Raw genomic sequence first — 18,383 nt, forward strand, 5'->3', positions numbered from 1 at the left:
ATGGACATTTTGGTAAATTGACTTAAAAAATGACAGCAATTAGTCCTGTCTCTGTCACCTGCAGAATGGATGATGGGGGAATTATAAACACAAAATTCAACGTAGTGGTTACCTGAATGGTATAGGGAAGGAGAGGGAAGGGGCGGAGGGATACACAGGACATGCACTGTATTTGTAACGTATTTCGTAAGCTAGGGGCTGGGTGCATGGCTGTGTATTAATCTATGCTCCTATTCATGTGTCCGAAAAATGTCATAAATGTTAAGTATATATAAAAAAGTGAACAAAACAATAAATCATGGCTAACCTCTAAAGAGGAACTTAGAGGTTATGATGCAGAAAGAAGTTTAAGGGCTTGAACCGTGAATATGTCCCTCACCTGGGGTTACACCCCACTGTGACTCCTTACCCTGGAAATCATTCAGAGATTCTGCCCGGGAGCTAATATAGAGAATAGATTAAAAGCAAAAGAAAACAATAAGGTATAGTTTTAAAAAATAAAGGAAGGGTTGGTAATGAAGGTTGAGGTCAAAACAAGAAACAAAACTCAAACACTTAAATACCGGTACCGCATTTCATAGGTGATATCCCCCACCCCCACCTCCACCCCGGGGGCCACCCTCAAGTGTGGAACTCTGTCCTATTGAGATAAATCTCTTACGCTTTCCTCATAGCATGACATTGGTGAGACAGCAGTTTTCCAGTGCAGTTTACACAGAGTAAACATCCTTACCAGTGATTTTAATGATCGCTGATACCAAACCACCCTAAATTCACTTTTTAAAAAAAACAAACAAAACAAACAAAAACCCCACTTTCGATAAGGACAGAGCTAAAGCAAGGAAACGATGATCCTTCAGCTTCTGCCCTCACAGCGCTACCTGGCCTAGTTCTGGGTTTCACTGGCATCGATGCAGAGCAAAGGTAAAGGGCTTGCAAACCCAGGGAAAGGGCAGGGATCCAGCTTTTCTTTAGACAAGGCCAGGGGAAAACTCCCAGTGCCTGTCCTCTGGTAGTAAGAATAACTCTGTTTTTGATGGTTTGATAATAAAGTTGCTTTTTATTGGTTTTGCAAATCTATCTCTGAGCTTTGGTACTTTGCAGTCCATAAATTTAATAAGAAGCAAAAGAAATCAATTTAACCTGTTTCATTCAAAGAACCATTTTAGCATTATTTTATTTCCGGCTCTATGTTGATATACTTCATACAGCACATTTCCTGGTGTGCCATTTTCAATGTTCGTTTTAAAAACTGCGCTCTACATAGATTTCCTATTTTCTTATTGTTGCTTCCTTTTCGTTTGTACTTAAGATATTTCCTTTGTTTACTTTTATTTCAGCCATTCAATAATGCCTCGCAAAATCTCTAATCCACTTTTTCATTTGATAGCCAAACACTTCAGAATTTTTTAAAGATTTTATCTAGCAATCTATTTATTTATTTATAGGGAGGGATAGAGAGAGGGAGAGAAACACTGATGTGCGATTGATAGGTTGCCTCTCACACATCCCCATCTGGGGATGTGGCCCGCAACCCAGGCTTGTGCCCTGACCAGGAACTGAATCAGTGACCTTTCAGTTTGCAGGATGTTGCCCAATCCACTGAGCCACACCAGTCAGGGCCCAACATTTGGATAAAATGTCTGTGAGACTATTTTTCACAGGTTTAGCTAGTGTCAGGCTTTTAAATAATCATGAGGACTTTGTGTCCTTCTTTGTTTTTGTTTGTAAATTTTTCTTTTTTTTTTTAACAAGCAACAAATACTTATTGAGTGCCTATTATGTGCCAGACACTGTTCTAGAATACCCCTAAAAGAATAAAAGAGGCAGAAGATACAAATTCTGAGGGAAGATAAAGGGGCAGTTGAGGATGGACGATTCGGGAACTGAGAAGACTAAGTGATGGGTGTGGCCTTAAGCCTCCTCTTCTGCCTCCTCACCGAAATCCTCCTCCTCTTCTGCGGTGGCATCCTGGTACTGCTGGTACTCTGAGACGAGGTCATTCTTGTTGCTCTGAGCCTCGGTGAACTCCATCTCGTCCATGCCTTCGCCCGTGTACCAGTGCAGGAAGGCCTTCCAGCGGAACATGGCTGTGAACTGCTCTGAGATACGTTTGAATAGCTTCTGGATGGCTGTGCTGTTGCCAATGAAGGTGACTGTCATCTTCAGACCACGGGGTGGGATGTCACAGACAGCTGTCTTGACGTTGTTGGGGATCCACTCCACAAAGTAGCTGCTATTCTTGTTTTGCACATTGAGCATCTGCTCATCCACCTCCCTCATAGACATCCGCCCACAGAACACAGCAGCCACAGTGAGGTACTGACTGTGGCGAGGGTCACAGGCAGCCATCATATTCTTGGCATCAAATACCTGCTGGGTACAGTGAGAGCCCGATACTGCTGGCTTCCATGGCTAGTTAGAGGGGCAAAGCCAGGCATGAAAAAGTGGAGGCGTGGGAAGGGGACCATGTTGACTGCCAGCTTGCGAAGGTCAGCATTGAGCTGGCCAGGGAAGTGGAGGCAGGTGGTGACACCACTCATGGTGGCTGAGACAAGGTGGTTCAGGTCCCCATAGGTTGGTGTGGTCAGCTTGAGGGTACGGAAGCAAATGTCATAAAGGGCCTCATTATCAATGCAGTAGGTTTCGTCGGTATTCTCTACCAACTGATGGACAGAAAGAGTGGCATTATACGGCTCAACCACGGTATCAGACACTTTGGGTGAAGGTACCACACTGAAGGTGTTCATGATGCGGTCAGGATACTCTTCACGGATCTTGCTGATGAGCAGAGTGCCCATTCCAGAGCCTGTGCCCCCACCCAGCGAGTGGGTCAGCTGGAAGCCCTGTAGGCAGTCACAGCTTTCAGCCTCCTTCTGTACGACATCCAGGACTGAGTCAACCAGCTCGGCCCTCTCTATATAGTGGCCCTTGGCCCAGTTGTTACCTGCCCCAGACTGACCAAAAACAAAGTTGTCTGGTCTGAAGATCTGGCCAAAAGGACCTGAGCGAACAGAGTCCATGGCACCAGGTTCTAGATCCACCAAAATAGCACGAGGAACATATTTTCCACCTGTGGCTTCACTGTAATACACGGAGATGCGATCCAGCTACAGGTCGCTGTCCCTGTGGCAGGTGCCAGTGGGGTCGATGCCATGCTCATCACTGATCACCTCCCAGAACTTGGCACCGATCTGGTTGCCACACTGGCCCGCCTGGATGTGCATGATTTCCCTCATGGTTAAAATTAAAATTTTTGCTCACCTCAAAATAAATGGGGCAAGGAAATATGTAATTTTTTTTTTCTCTGCTGCTGCTCATAGACTGGTAGAATGGGACGTGCCCTGGAGGCTAGAGCAGCGAGGTCCGAAGGCAGCAGCAGGAAGGTTCCGGGAGTGTTTGTAAATTTTTCAATGTATTGATTTTAGAGAGAAAAAGGAAAGGGAGAGAGAGAGAAAAAAAAGGAGAGAGAGAAAAACATCAATTTGTTGTTCCACCTATCCATGTATTCATTGATTGAATCCTATATTGATTGAATCCATGTATTCATTGATTGAATCCTCAGCCGTGCTAAAGACTGAATCCACAACTCTGGTGCATCAGGACGATGCTCTAGCCAAATGAGTTATCTGGCCAGGGCTTGCCCTTCTTTGTTTACTGAAATTAAGATCTACCATCAAAATTTGGGACCTAAGGAATTACAACCTGTAGAAGCTCCCTGTTTCCAATCTTTAGATAATATATTTTCTCTAAGTAATAGAGTAGGCAGTTAGGCATGAATATAGCATGAATATAGGCCAGGTATGGAGTGTCACCAGTGCTAAAATCCTGGGTGCCTTACAATGAACAAAACTAGGGAAACAGCCTTGACTGGTTTGGCTCAGTTGGCTGAGCATTGTCCAGCAAAGCAAAAGGTTGCCAAGTGAATTCCCAATCAGGGTAAATATCTCAGTTGTGGGTTTGGTCCCTGGTCAGCGCATATACGAGAGGCAACCAATCAATGTTTCTCTCTCACATTGATGTTTCTCTCCCTCTCTTTGTACAATCCTTCCCCTCTCTCTAAAAATAAATAAAATCTTTTTTAAAAACTGGGAAAACAAGTATTATAGGATAGTACTTTATCCCCAGGGTGGCCTTTTCTCCCCTGGCACAGTGCTGGTCGTGCAGTTTAGACTCCCTTAAAGGAGGAACAAGAGGCTGGAGAAGAGCCTTATATGACTCCCATACAAGCCCTTGCACAATCACTCCCTAACGCAATAAGCCCTCAGGACAGGAGATTCAGATTAGCATTATCTATTCTTAGGAGCAAAGCCTGGCATCTGTTGACCACAGAGACAGGATTTTGGTCAAACTAGACCCAAGAACTAGGCCTCAGGTGTGTTTCAGCTCCAGGCTCAGAAAAGCACCAAAACCAGACGAAGTGGCACCACAGCTGACATGAGGTCCAGATGCAATGACTAAAGACCCTAGTGCCAACCAACCAGTAGAGAACATGCCCCTGAAAGAACACATCTGGAAAGCTGCTGAATATTTTAGTAAGATCCTCCCCTGAGACCTTCTCTAAAATTCTTGCCTTTAGAAAACAGGTAAAAACCCTTAAGGCAAGGGACCCAGTGTGTGCTCTCTCTTTCTCTCGGGTAAGCCCACAGCTTTCCCCCCTTTAATCTCTTAGGCACGTACCTTTGCTTTCTTTCTCCTAAACTCTGAGGGCCCTTCTTTTGCCTCTGAAACTTGCTTCCTGAGTCCACGCAGTCCAGGTGCTTCGTTTCTTCCACTTCTGTGAATTTCTAAATGAACTTCTTGCATTAGAGTTCTTGACTCTGAATTCTTTCTTAGCCAAACTCAAGGACTAAGCTCTAACTCTGCCATTGACACAGGCACGATATTGTCAACTCTTAACTAAATTACCTAGTTGCTTGGATATTCCCTTCGCCCAATGGGAAAATGTCAACAAATAACTTTCATAATCTCAGTTCCAGAACCCACAAAAAGAATAATCAGTACAAAAACTCTTTAATGACTAGCTCTGCTCTTTGGAGAGTATATTTGCATTATGTTAGCCTTTTCTTAAAAAGAAAAAAGTAAACCTATTTCTCCTTTGACCTTTTCCACCAATAAATTATTAACAAAACCAAACAAATAAATCCCAATTAAATACCCAACAAAATAAAATTACCAGCAAAAGTAATAAAGAATGTGGTTAATTCTTAGTAAGTCTGCACAAAGGGCCTTGGATAAATTGTGAAAGAATGGAATGTTGTAATTACACTTGGATCGAATGGAGTTTGCTACCAGTGCTGCTAATCCCGCAGGTGAGGACTCTCCTCACTTCTGCTGAATCATCAGACCCAAGTGAACAGTGGAAATTTGTGCCCTGAACTGAAAGGTGTAAAGGTGAAAACAATTTAAACAGTTTCACTGAATTTTTCCCTTTGCTAAAGGGAAGAATCCTTTTGCAAAACCAGTTAATCTTAAACTAGGGGATTTATTCCAAGGCATAGTTCAGACTTTACCATACTTTATACTTAGTGGTTCTGTCAGTAATTCTTTTGTAAATTGATTTTAAAGAAGGGGGAAGACTTTCAAACTCATTTTATGAGGCCAGTATTATCCTAATTCCAAAACCAAGTAAAGACACAACAACGAAAGAAAATTATAAGCCAATATCTCTGATGAGCATAGATGCTAAAATCTTCAACAAAATATTAGCCAACCAGATCCAGCATTACATTAAAAAGATTATACACCATGATCAAGTGGGATTTATTCCAGGGATGCAAAAATGGTACAATATTCACAAATCAATAAATGTGATACATTACATAAACAAAATGAAAGACAAAAATCACATGATCATATCAATAGATGCTGAAAAAGCATTTGATAAAAATCCAGCACCCATTTATGATAAAAACACTCAGCAAAGTGGGAATAGAGGGAGCATAGCTCGACATAATAAAGCCCACATATGAGAAACCTACTGCCAACATCATACTCTGTGGGCAAAAGCTAAAAGCTTCCCTTAAGATGAAGAACTAGACAGGGGTGTCTGCTTTTACCACTCTTATTCAACATAGTACTGGAAGTCTTAGCCACAGCAATCAGATAAGAAGAAATAAAAGGTATCCAAATTGGAAAGGAGGAAGTAATACTGTCATTTTTCGCAGAAGACCTAACAGTGTATATAGAAAACTCCATAGGATCCACCAAAAAAACTACTCATCCTAATGAATGAATTCAGCAAGTTAGTGGGATGCAAAGGCATTTTTGTACACCAATAATGAGCTATCAGAAGAGAAACTAAGAAAACAATCCCATTTACTACTGCAACAACAAAATAAATAAATGAAGTGCCTGAGAATAAATCTAATCAAGGAGGTAAAAGACCTGTACTGAGAAACTATAGGACACTGAGGAAAGAAATTGAGGAAGACACAAATAAGTGGAAACATATACTGTGTTCACGTACTGGAAGAATTAACATGATTAAAATGTCCATACTACCCAAAGCAACCTATAGATTCAACACAATGCCTATTAAAATACCAATGGCACATGTCACAGATCTAGAAAAAATATTCCAAAAATGTATATGGAACCAAAAAAGACCCCAAATAGGCTCAGCAATCTTGAGAAAGAAGAACAAAGTTAGAGGGATCACAATACGTGATATGAAATTACACTACATGTCTACTGCAATTAAAAGTCTGCTACTGGCATAAGAACAGACACATAGATCAATGGAACAGAATAGAGAGCCCAGAAATAAACCCAAATCTTTATGGTCAATTAATATTTGACAGAGGAGACAAGAGCATACAATAGAGTTAAGACAGTCTCTTTAATAAATGATGTTGGGAGAACTGGATTGGTACCTACAAAAAAATAAAACTAGACCACCATCTTACACCATACACCAGAATAAACTCAAAATGGGTAATAGACTTAAATAAAAGTCATGATACCGTAAAAAGCCTAGAGATTAACATAGGCAGTACAATTTCAGACATCTTGCATAGCAATAGTTTTGCTGGTATATCTCCTAGGGCAAGGGAAATAAAGGGAAAAAAATAAACAAATGGAACTACATCAAATTAAAAAGCCTCTGCACAGCTAAAGAAACCATCATTAAAATAAAAAGGGAACCAACTGCATGGGAGAACATATTTGCCAACTATACATTGGGCAAGGGTTTAATCTCCAAAATATATAAAGAATTTATACGACTCAACACCAGAAGACAAACAATCCAATTAAAAAATGGGCAAAGGACGTGAATAGACACTTCTCCAAAGAGGACATACAGAGGGCCCAGAGACATATGAAAGGATGCTCAGCATCACTAGCCATCAGAGAGATGCAAGTTTAAACCACAATGTGGTATCACCTCACACCTGCCAAAATGGCTATAATTAAAACCAACAAACAGCAAGTGCTGGTGAGGCTGTGAAGAAAAGGGAATCCTAGTGTATTGTTGGTGGGAATGCAGACTGGTCCAGCCACTATGGAAAACAGTATGGAATTTCCTCAAAAAATTAAAAATGGAACTTCCTTTTGACCTAGCAACTCCACTGCTGGAAGTATGCCCTAAGAATCCTGAAACACCAATTCAAAAGAACTTATGTACCCCTATGTTCATAGCTGCACTATTTACAATAGCGAAGGTTTGGAAACAGCCTACATGCCCATCGGTAGACAAGTGGATCAAAAAACTGTGGTACATTTACACAACAGAATACTACGCACCAGGAAAAATGAAGGAATTCTTACTTTTTGCAACAGCATGGTTGGAACTGGACATTATTATGCTAAGTGAATAAGCCTGTCAGTGAAAGACAAATACCATATGATCTCATCTATAGGTGGAAACTAACGAACAAAATAAACTAGTGAGCAAAACAGAACTAGAAGCACAGAAACGTGGAACAGACTGACAGCTATAAGAGGGGAGGAGGGAGGTAAGCGCTGACTGAAAGTAGGTGAGGGGATTAGCCAAAGAACGTCTATGCATGACCCACAGACGTGGACAATGGTGTGGGGGCTATGGGAGTGGGGGGCGGGTAGGCTGAGTGGAGGAGGGGAAAGAGGGAAAAATGGGGACAACTGCAATAGCAGAAACAATGAAATATTTTTGAATAAAGAAAGTGCACATTGCAATCATCTTTTTTTTCACTCAAAAATGTGTTTTAAAAGGTTATCGGCTGCAGAGGCTGGTTGTAGACTGGGAATGAATCTAACAATTATGAAAATCCACGTTTACTGACGTTGTAACAGGAGTGGAGAGTAACACGGATATTGGCAAGGGTTGGATGAAACAATAGTCACAAGTAACTAGATTTAAGATTCTCGTCTTAGCTCTTGGGGTAAGCCTGGGCGTTTGAAGCACAGTCTGGATTCACTGGCTCTGGGCAAGTTACTTCATCTCCTGCTTGGAAACTTGGGAGTCCTTGTCTCTAATACTGGGATACGGAGTGCACCTACGCTTACGGATTTAATTAACCTGCGTTATTATGCCTCACGGATTGCAAAGCTACAAATTAAAGCAAATATAGAAACGCGTGGAAGTAAAGCCTTGAACACAGGGGACGCGAAAGTAGAACAAAATAAACCAACGACCTGGCCCCGTATTGGGAAGCCATCCGGCCCGTCCGGATCCCAATCCCAACAGCCGTTGTGGTGTCTGCCCGCAGTCCCCGTAGAGGCCGCTCCCAGGCCCCGAGGCCCCGAGGCGGGGGTGTGGCCAGAAGCCCCCTCCCACGCCTCTCCTCCTTCTGCCCCTTCTCTCAGTCCTCCCTCCGCCTCCACTATGAGGGCTTCCAAAGGCTCGGGGAAGTATTTTTTGCTAAGTTAAGTTTCTTACCTTCTCAGCGTGGGACGAAGCCTCCAGCTGGCCCCGCCTCCTGGTCCTCCGACCCTGCGAAAAGAGGAGCGCGCAAAAGGACAAAACGGTTCTGATTGGAGAGAGCGTGCGTGTATTTACATCCTCGCGAGCCCAGGAACTTAACCTTCCCTTTAGCTAAAGCTGTCGATAGCCCTCCCCCGGTGACTCCGAGGAGGCGTGTCCCGGGCCCCTTTATTTGGGAGGCTCCGTGTTAGCTTGCTGCCTACTGCGAGGGGTGAAGTTTTATGTGTGGAAAGATGTCAGAGGGTGAATTCGCAAAGCGCAGCGACAGCAGCGAGGAAGAAATGTCTGGTGCTACAGTCATCGCTCAGGCCCTGAAAACGCAAGTACGATAGACCTGCTTGGAGGGAATGGGTCCTACGGAATCTGGCAAGGGCAGAGATGTGCTGGAGAAGAGGATAGTGGTGGGAGTGGGAGGGAGGGAGGTTCGCACGAGGTTTTCCTTTTAGCGCCCCGGAGGGAACCGTGTAGCCGGGGCCCGAGCACTGAACCCCTGTTCTTCGCCCCCCTCTCCCCAGGATGTGAAGTACATGTTTGGGGTCGTAGGCATCCCAGTGACCGAAATCGCCGTTGCTGCCCAGCAACTGGGCATCAGATACGTCGGGATGAGAAATGAGCAAGCGGTAAGTATGGACTCTTGACAGCTGTGAGAGGGGAGAGGGGAGGTGAGCACTGGTTGAAAGTAGGTGAGGGGATTAGCCAAAGAAGGTATATGCATGACCCATGAACAGGGACAATGATATGGGGACTATGGGAGAGGGGGACGGGGAGGGGGGAGTAGGCTGGGTTAATGATTAATAAATATGGCAAATATTAATTGCAGACACTCAATACTTACGACTATTCTAATAATTTACACATATCAATAACAAGAATTTTAGGGGACAGGACCTATTAATCCTGGTTGACAGATAAGAAAAATGAGACACAAAGAGGTGAAGTTGCCTGAGGTGACAACTGCAATGGTGGAGCCAGGATTTCAACCCAGGTATTCTGGGTCCAAAGTCCACGCTGTTATCACCGTGCACTGTTATGCTCTGCCAAATGCGGAGTGTCAGTTTCCACGGCTGAATCTGGACCCGCTGCCCTTTACTCTCCTAATTACCTGTCGTATGCTTAGTTCTGTGTATCATTTGTTTAGTCTGACTTTCCTGTTAGTCCCTTAGCTTCCGGAGGGCGAGGATATTATTTCTTCTTGACACACCATAATTAGGTTTTACTTTAGAAAGGTGATTTTGGTGGTAGTACAGAGTTAGGATCAGAAAAGCAGCTTGAAGTTTTACTTCAGCCCCCATAAGCTTAGGTGTGGGCCTCCTTCGGTCCCAGGTGCTTTGTGAGACACTGGCCGTGGAGATGAAGGACAGTTTCTATCCTTGAGGGGCTTATAACCTAGCTGTGGGGGTAGATGTAAACAAACTATTTTATTACAATGTGGTAAATACGGTCATTGAGATACATCCAGGGTGTTGTGGGAGTTCAGAAAAAGGTACCCTGCTCAGCCTAAGATTAGGACTAAGAGGCTTCCTGGAGGAGATGGTGCTGTCTTGAAGGATGAGTAGACATTAACCACCTGGGAAGGAGAGGACAAGCTCTTCTGGAGATGATTTCTAGGTCTGGGCTAGCTTAGCTGACTAGGAGGGTCACAGTGCCCCTGGATCAGGGAATACAGAGAGAAGAGCCAATGGGGCAGGAAACAATAACAAGTTCAAATTTGGACAAGATTAGTGGGAGCTGCCTATAGGATATTCCCAGAGCAAAGGGCCCTCAGGCACTCTGACTCTTGCCATCAGTCAAAGGGAGACTTAGCTAGGGAATGTGAAAGCAGGTTCAGAAACCGTTCAAGAGGCAGAGAAAGTTTTGGTGTCCAGTTGCATAATTGTACTAAAGAGAAAGGTGTAAATTGGTTGTGGCTTGTCTTTCATTAGATCCTTAGAGAAATCAAGGCATATATTGACCAGTTTTCCAGGAAGTAGTCAGACTGTTAGGAATTTAAACGTTATTGAGAACTTACTGTTTGCAGCCACTATTCTGATTATTTCACATGTATTAGCTGTTTTCATCCTCCGAGCAATGCTGTGAATTATGTTCATTTTATAGATGAGGAAGCCATGGTGCAGAGGAACTTGTTAAAATGACACGGTAGAAATTAAGGGAGCTGGCATTTGAATCAAACAGTTTGGTTCCAGAATCTGCTCTCTTAAGTACTACAAACACTATTCGTCCTGTGAGTGAACGTAATTTGGTAGAGAAATGGAATTTTTTATCATCATAAAACCAGTTTCTTTTCAACTTTAACACCTGTTACCAGAGGAATATAATTTTTGTTACAGGTTGTCTTGTATTATGCATTCTGCAGCAAGATTTCTTGCCCTGCCTTAATAAGTGGACAGTGCTCTTGTTTAGCAGATATTTTATTTTATACATTGTGTTTGGTAGGAGTTGCCTTATTATCGTCCTATATGAATTTGGCCTTGTGTGCAAAAGGGAGAAGTGATAAGGGCCAATAGAGAATAGCAACACAGAAAAAGTATGGAGTCTTTGTGCAACTTCAGCTTCTTAGTTGGGCATATGGTAGTGATACCAGTTAGATTATGATTCATTATAATTTATTTTTATATTTTTATGCTTATGTCCTTAATGTGGATATATTTAAGTTGAGTATATCATATATAATGTTGAATGGAAGTTAGAAAATACCAATTTAATATTATTAAAAAAAAAGAGAGAAGAAATAATACTGGAAAAAATTATGTCCCAGACTAAGAAGAAGGATTTTTTCAGGTTATCTTGTGTTAATTAAGCCCCTCCTCTTTCTTCCTATTATGAGCTGAAGAACAGTTTAAAAGTAAAAATTAAGCATCAAGGAAACCTCAACAAATCTCCAAGGGTTGAAAACATACCGTATATGTAACCTGACCATGTAGGAATAAACTAGAATTCAGTAATAGGAAGAATATCCCCAAACATTTGAAAATTAAATAACACATTTGATGCTTTATAAATATTTGAAAAGATTAATAAAATCAATAAACTTCATGGTAGGCTGACCAAGGATAAAAGAGAAATGATACCAATCACTAATATCAAGAATTAAAAAGAAGACTATGGACCAATATCTTGAAGAAGAAATCACAGTGGAAATAGAAAATATTTTGAATTGAATGATAATGGCATATGAAATACCAAATTTGTGATAGCTAAAGCAGTTCTTAGAGAAAATAGTTTCAAATGAAACTATTTGTAAAGTGATCAAAAACTAATGCTCTAAGTTTACATTTTTTAAGAAGCTAGAAAAAGAAAACGAAATTAAAGGAGTAAAATAATAAATATAAGCAGAAATAAATGAAATGGAAAACAAATGAACAATAGAGAAAAATGAATGAAACCAAAAATTGGTTCTTTGAAAAGATTAATAAATTTGATAAAGCCCTAGCAAAACTGATGAAGAATAAAAAAGACATAAATCACCAATATTAGGAATAAAAAAGATCACATTCCTATTGATCCTGAAGATATTTAAGCAATTGTAAGCGGATATTATGAATAAACTGTATCATATGGACAAATTTCTTGAAAAACTAAAAGTTAGATTTACTCCCTAAACGATTATTTGAAATTAACAAGTAGAACATTACTTGATAAAATGGAAGGTGTTCCAATTCCTCCTGTCTAGTTAAGTTCTAGTTTCTGAAAGTAAATTGCTATACATGTACTTACCATAAAGATCCCAAATGCTTAAGTCCCAGTATTTTTTCTTTGTAGGCTTGTTACGCTGCCTCTGCGGTTGGATATCTGACAGGCAGGTAAACTAAAGTTTATGTTTTGCTTCAATTTCTTTTAAAGGTTATCTTAAATGGAGATATCTAAGAAAATACTTTATAAATGTAAAATGACAAATTGAATTATAGGAAGACATCTTTTCCTTGGTGTTTTAAGCTTAGAAATTCATCTAGGGTAAAGCTTTCAAGTTCAATTTTTAAAAATCGGGCAGAACACTACATTTCAGAATTACTTTCTGTCAAAGATCCATTGATATTACATTTATTTGTTAAGAAAAAACATTTTAAACACTTCTTTTTTCTTTTTTCTCACAGAAAAATGTACTCAGCAGTCACAACTCTGCTTCTGTATGCAGTCAGCTTGATTTAGCCAAACATAATAGGAGAAAAATGTAAAGAGCTTAGTGAAATACAATGTGAAGATGATAGGTACCTTATTTCTCGCAGAAGACTGATATCTTTCTCTTTTTTTTTTGTAATGCAAAAATACTTTAATAATTATTTTACCAATTATAGAAAAGATCTATCTGTCCTTGCTTTGAAGTCCAAAAAAGTTACCATGTTTCACCCTAAGTGGTATGAATCAAGTACTGCATTTGACTACTTTTAATAAAATATGTTGTTTTGCTTTTAGGCCAGGAGTATGCCTTGTTGTTTCCGGCCCAGGTCTCGTGCACGCCTTGGGTGGTATGGCAAATGCAAACATGAACTGTTGGTAATTAGATTGTTATTACTGAAAACGTTTTCTTAAAAATGTTAGTGCATGATTTTTACCTAATGGAGCAACTGCTGATCTGGGGTAGGAAGACTTGGAATCAAGTGTTTAAGAGAATGGCTTAGTTAAAAATTAAATTAAGAAGAGTATCAGGAAGAAAATTTAAAAAGTATCAGTAATTTCTTTACCTAGAGATAAACACTTAACATTTTGGAATACACACACGTATACAGGGGTGGACAAAAGTAGATTTACACTTGTTCATATGGAAAAAGACATACCAGTTATGATTATTACAATAGCTTTATTAACTCAAAAGAATGTCATAATGGCACAAAAAAAAAAAAGCCCTACTTTTGCCCACCCTTATATATCTATATCTATATATGTTATGTGAATGTGTGTATAGTTCTGTTTAAGTGGAGAATTATTTTTTAAAGATCTCAGATCAGTATGCAAGAATGTATTTAGCTCTTCATCTTTTCTTGCATAATTAGCAAGATAATTGAAATTCTTATATTTATTGAGTTTGTTTTATTAGTTGCTTAGTACTTACTTTTTGACCTTGTCTTTAACCCCATCTCTGGTACTTTACCAACAAGATTGTGTTAAAGGGGGTTATCTTATCATCAATTCATAAAGTGTTTAAATTTTCTAGTGGGAAGGACATTTCTTTCCTTTCTTGCCCTGTATTTCTTATAGTTCTTTTTACCCTTTCTTCCTTCCTTGTCTTTCTTATTTACTTTTGGGTCTGTTATTTCTTGAATAACCTTAGCTTTGCTGTATCTTTTTTTTCTCCTTGAAGGATAAGAATTTTTGCTGAGGAATTTCTCTCATTCTGTCATTTTCAAATAGACTTACTTAGGAAAGTGTGAAAACATTTTTTTTTCGTTCCCTTAATCCCAAGAATAATAGGAAGAACATCCCTGGATGGTGTGGCTCAGTGGATTGAGCACCGGCCTGCAAAGTGAAAGGTCACTGGTTCAATTCCCAGTCAGGGCACATACCTGGGTTGCTGGCCAGGTCCCCCACTGGGGAAGTATGAGAGGCAATCAATCAATGTATCTCTCCCACAGTGATGTTTCTCTCTCTCTCTCTCTCTCTCTCCCCTCCCACTTCTGCCCCACCCCGTCCCTTCTCTCCAAAAGTAAATAAAATCTTTAAAAAAAATAGGAAGGGCATAAAAACTCATTTTATATCACCACCTAGAGGTTTAGTATCAGCATCCAAAAGAGATGGAGGAGAGAGGAGCATGGAGAAAAAACATGTCCTGCAAATCCAGATTTTTCTGAAATTGAGGAAAGGTTTTTTTCACATCAGGTTATTTTCTAAATTTTTTGAAATCTACACTTTTTAAGAGAAAATATAATTCTCATTCTCTCTTTTTTTAACATTCATCGAGTGTTTATTATTTATTGGCCACTCTGCTGGGTATTTTATAAGTCAATCTCCTTTGTAATTCTCTGAAAAAAAAAAATTGACTATTTCAGGCCCTTGATTGTGATTGGTGGTTCCTCTGAAAGAAGCCAGGAAAAAATGGGAGCCTTCCAGGAGTTCCCTCAGGTACTCTGCTCTGAGTCTCCTCTAGAGTTTAAGATTTATGGAGAAGGATATTGTATGTCAACTCTAATTTTTCAATAAATAAATGCAACAAGATTTATAGAGAAGAAATAAAAGGTCCTGTCTGCAAAGTAAAGAATTAAAATGAGAGAGAATTACCTGAGGTAATTGAAAAATAATATTCCTGAACTACAAGACAATTTCTGCATGGATGTTAAGAAAACTTAGGCTCTGCTTAAGACCAGTCTTCCAAGAAATACGCCTTTTTGTCAAGCTTTTAAAAGCAGGTTCTTCAAAGAGTCAAGATAATACAGGAATAAAAGTGGTTTTGGACTACACATCTCAGACTTTGGGAAAGTAAAAAGTTGAGAGGAAAAATCCTCTTCAAAATGGTGATCAGTAGACTCTGGACAAGTACATTTTTATTTTGGAAGGCTAAAGGACAGAATTTGAAAATTTTTAAAAACTTGAAAGAATTTGTCAATGAATGCTACAGTTTTAAGAATAGTTGTAGAGAGCAGTTGTAGAGAGAGTTGTGAATGATTAACACTTAAAATATGAATATATTTGAGCATTTATACCACAAAGTTAAAATCATTAGGCAAAGTGTATTGGTAAATCAGAAATCATTGTGAGAACTTCAAAATATAAATGTAAAATTTTGTGAATGACTTAAACTAGATCTTGATATAGATTAATGAAAATGTTATATTTTTATATTATTGAAAGGGAATTGAAGTTTTACGCAGTTAGTGGTAGAGAATATCAGATGCTAATATACTTTTGAAAAATAAGTAGAGCAGATAAGTTATTTAAAAGGAAATTTAAAGCTACAACAAAAACTTTATAAGTGAAAAAAAGCAGAAGATAATGTCTATTACAAATATTTTTCCCAAAAGGAAAATAATAGACATTTATTAGATGAAATTAGATGTTTGAAGAGAAAGATCTAAATACCTATTTCTTGTGGAAATACTTAAAACCAAACAACATGACTATGAACAGACTGAAAGTTGAGGAGCAGTCTTAATTCTGTCACGGTTGTGGGGCTAAGATTACCAATTGTTCCATAGATTTCATACCAAAAAGTATCAAGAGAAACAGTTTTTATATAATGTTTCAAAGTACATTAAGCAGTGAAAAATTAACTGGACTGAATTTACATGACCCAAACAGCAGACCAACAAAATATGTAACAGGAAACCGGCAGAAATGTTAGAATAGATTATTATTGTAACAAGATGTAACAGGTGAAGTTGTGCATCCCTGGCTGTGGAATTTCTGGGTCCAAGGATATACTTAATTTTAATTTTTATAAGACATTGTCAACTTCCTTCCCATTTCTACTCTTACCAGCAGTTTAAGGGAGTGCCTGTTTTCCTGTGTTGTGATAGATGCCTCTGTACTATCTAAGTTGTTCATTTTTGCCAATCTGAGAAATGAAAATGCTATCTTGTTTTGATTTGCTTTCTGAATCATACTGAGGCAGAAATTTAATTGTGCTTTGCATAGGTTTTTAAGAAACAGTCCATGGTGGATGGAGCTGGGGAGATGGAGGTGAAAGAAGGTATAGGGGTATAAATGGTAATGGAGAAAAATACAACAAAATAAAAATAAATTTTAAAAAATTGTCCTGGTGATGCATTGTTTCCATCTTGCCTCTGAACATAATAGAAAGTAATGACTTAACATTTTGTTTTCCTTTTGAAGAGAAATATGATCTATGAACTGAATTTTAAGTGATTTTTCTTTTTGCATATAGGTTGAAGCTTGTAGATTATATAGCAAATTTTCTGCCCGGCCAAGCAGCGTAGAAGCTATTCCATCTATTATCGAAAAGGTACAGTAATTACAATTCCTACAGATCAACTGGTTTTTTTCAGTTGCTTATATCTGTGTCATTTTTATTCTCAATTGAATGAGTAACAATTTAGAACAAATTCAGATAGATAAAAAGGACATTGTTAAAGAGCTAGATACATTGCAATACCCACTGCTATTACACTTAATTATAGAAACAGGTAAAATAAGTTGTTTTTGAAAAAAAGGTTTCTCCTGTACTTTAGTTTTTAAATTTTTTTTTAATTGTGGGAAAAGTAAAAAGAAAGATATGATGGAACTCTAAGTGCCCTTTCCTTTATGCTTTTGCAGAAGATTATTTTTGAAAATTAGCACTGACGCGTATAAGACCATCTCTTAGTTGATTAAAAAACATATTATAATTTTAGTTAACCAACTAAATTAATATGTGATGTTACATTTGAGTTTTTCTGAAACCATGTGTTATAGAAATCATTTGACACATGTTACAACATCACAGTTTTTGAAAACTGCCAAATCATTAGGACTAGGAAGCAGGTTATCTGTGTTATAAAGACTTGGCCAGCAGAGCCTAGTGGATAATTTAAATTTCTAAGACTAAAGTGTAACATGATGTGAATTTTCTTTTAAATTATATTTTATTGATTATGCTATTATAGTTGTCCTGATATTTCCCCTTTTGCCCCGCTTCAGACAGCACCCCGCACTCCACAGGCAATCCCCCTACCATTGTTCATAACCACAGGTCATGTGTGTAAGTTCTTCAGCTACTGCATTTCCTGTACTGTACTTTACATCCCCATGGCTATTCTGTAACTACCTGTTTTTACTTCTTAGTCTCCTCACCACTTCATCCCTTCTCCCCTTTCCCCCTCCCATCTGGCAAACTTCCAGTAACTAACTTCTTTTCTTTTGCTTTTAAGATTCTCTCTTTATCTTTAACCTTTGGCCTTTTAATAATGACGTGTCTTGGAGTGGACCTCTTTGCGTCCATCATAATCAGGACTCTCTGAACTTTCTGGACTTGCATGTCTATTTCCGTTACCAAGTTAGGGAAGTTTTCTTTCACTCTTTTTTCAAATAGATTTCCAAATTCTTGCCCTTTCTCTTCTCCTTCTGGCACCTGTATGTTGTGAATATTGGACCTCTTAAAATTGTCCCTGAGGCTGTTTATACCGTATTCATTTTTTTGGATTATTTTTTCTTCCTGTTGTTCTGATTGGTTGTTTTTTGGTTCCTTAGTACCAAATCATTGATTTGGATTTTGGCTTCATCCACTCTTCTGTTGTTTCCCTATAAATTGTTCTGTGTTTCAATTAGTGAATCCTTCGCTTCTGACTGGGTCTTTTTTATGCTGCCGAGGTCCTCACTCAGTTCCTTGAGCATCCTTATAACGAGAGTTTTGAACTCTGCATCAGATAGATTGCTTATCTCCATTTTGTTTAGATCTTTTTCTGGAGTTTTGATCTGTTCTTTCATTTGGGCCATGTTTCTTTGTCTCCTTGTTTTGGCAGCCTCCCTGTGGTTTTTTTTCTATTTATTAGGTAGAGTTGCTTTGACTCTGTGTCATGGTAATGTGGCCTAATGTAGTAGGTGTCCTGTAGGA

At 39.1% G+C, this 18,383-nt stretch overlaps 2 protein-coding genes and 1 pseudogene across 5 annotated transcripts in view; 1 reads left to right on the plus strand and 2 right to left on the minus strand.

Moving 5' to 3' along the window:
- Positions 1 to 8,982, minus strand: part of BTD (biotinidase) — a 32,550-nt gene extending 23,568 nt beyond the window's left edge. Inside the window, exons 1-2 of one of the 4 annotated variants that reach the window (XM_054595446.1) lie at positions 8,861 to 8,982; positions 4,681 to 4,787 (exon numbers count right to left, since the gene is read on the minus strand). The gene's annotated coding sequence lies outside the window, so the exon portion shown is untranslated. Of the gene's footprint in view, positions 1 to 4,680; positions 4,788 to 8,860 lie in introns of those variants that run through there. The other 3 variants (XM_054595447.1, XM_054595444.1, XM_054595445.1) reach the window with 3 other exon arrangements.
- Positions 1,848 to 3,319, minus strand: LOC129088235 (tubulin beta chain-like; annotated as a pseudogene).
- The window catches only part of HACL1 (2-hydroxyacyl-CoA lyase 1), a 33,925-nt gene continuing 24,489 nt past the window's right edge, over positions 8,948 to 18,383 (plus strand). The window contains exons 1-6 of the mRNA XM_054595448.1: positions 8,948 to 9,228; positions 9,421 to 9,525; positions 12,665 to 12,705; positions 13,316 to 13,396; positions 14,887 to 14,959; positions 16,719 to 16,796. Coding sequence (XP_054451423.1) covers positions 9,127 to 9,228; positions 9,421 to 9,525; positions 12,665 to 12,705; positions 13,316 to 13,396; positions 14,887 to 14,959; positions 16,719 to 16,796 — 480 coding nt within the window. The 5' untranslated portion in view covers positions 8,948 to 9,126. The remainder of the gene's footprint in view (positions 9,229 to 9,420; positions 9,526 to 12,664; positions 12,706 to 13,315; positions 13,397 to 14,886; positions 14,960 to 16,718; positions 16,797 to 18,383) is intronic.

Source organism: Pteronotus mesoamericanus, unplaced genomic scaffold (genome assembly GCF_021234165.1).
Source record: "Pteronotus mesoamericanus isolate MK-2021 breed Mesoamerican mustached bat unplaced genomic scaffold, CSHL_Meso_final scaffold_54, whole genome shotgun sequence".
Taxonomy (NCBI): Eukaryota; Metazoa; Chordata; class Mammalia; order Chiroptera; family Mormoopidae; genus Pteronotus; species Pteronotus mesoamericanus.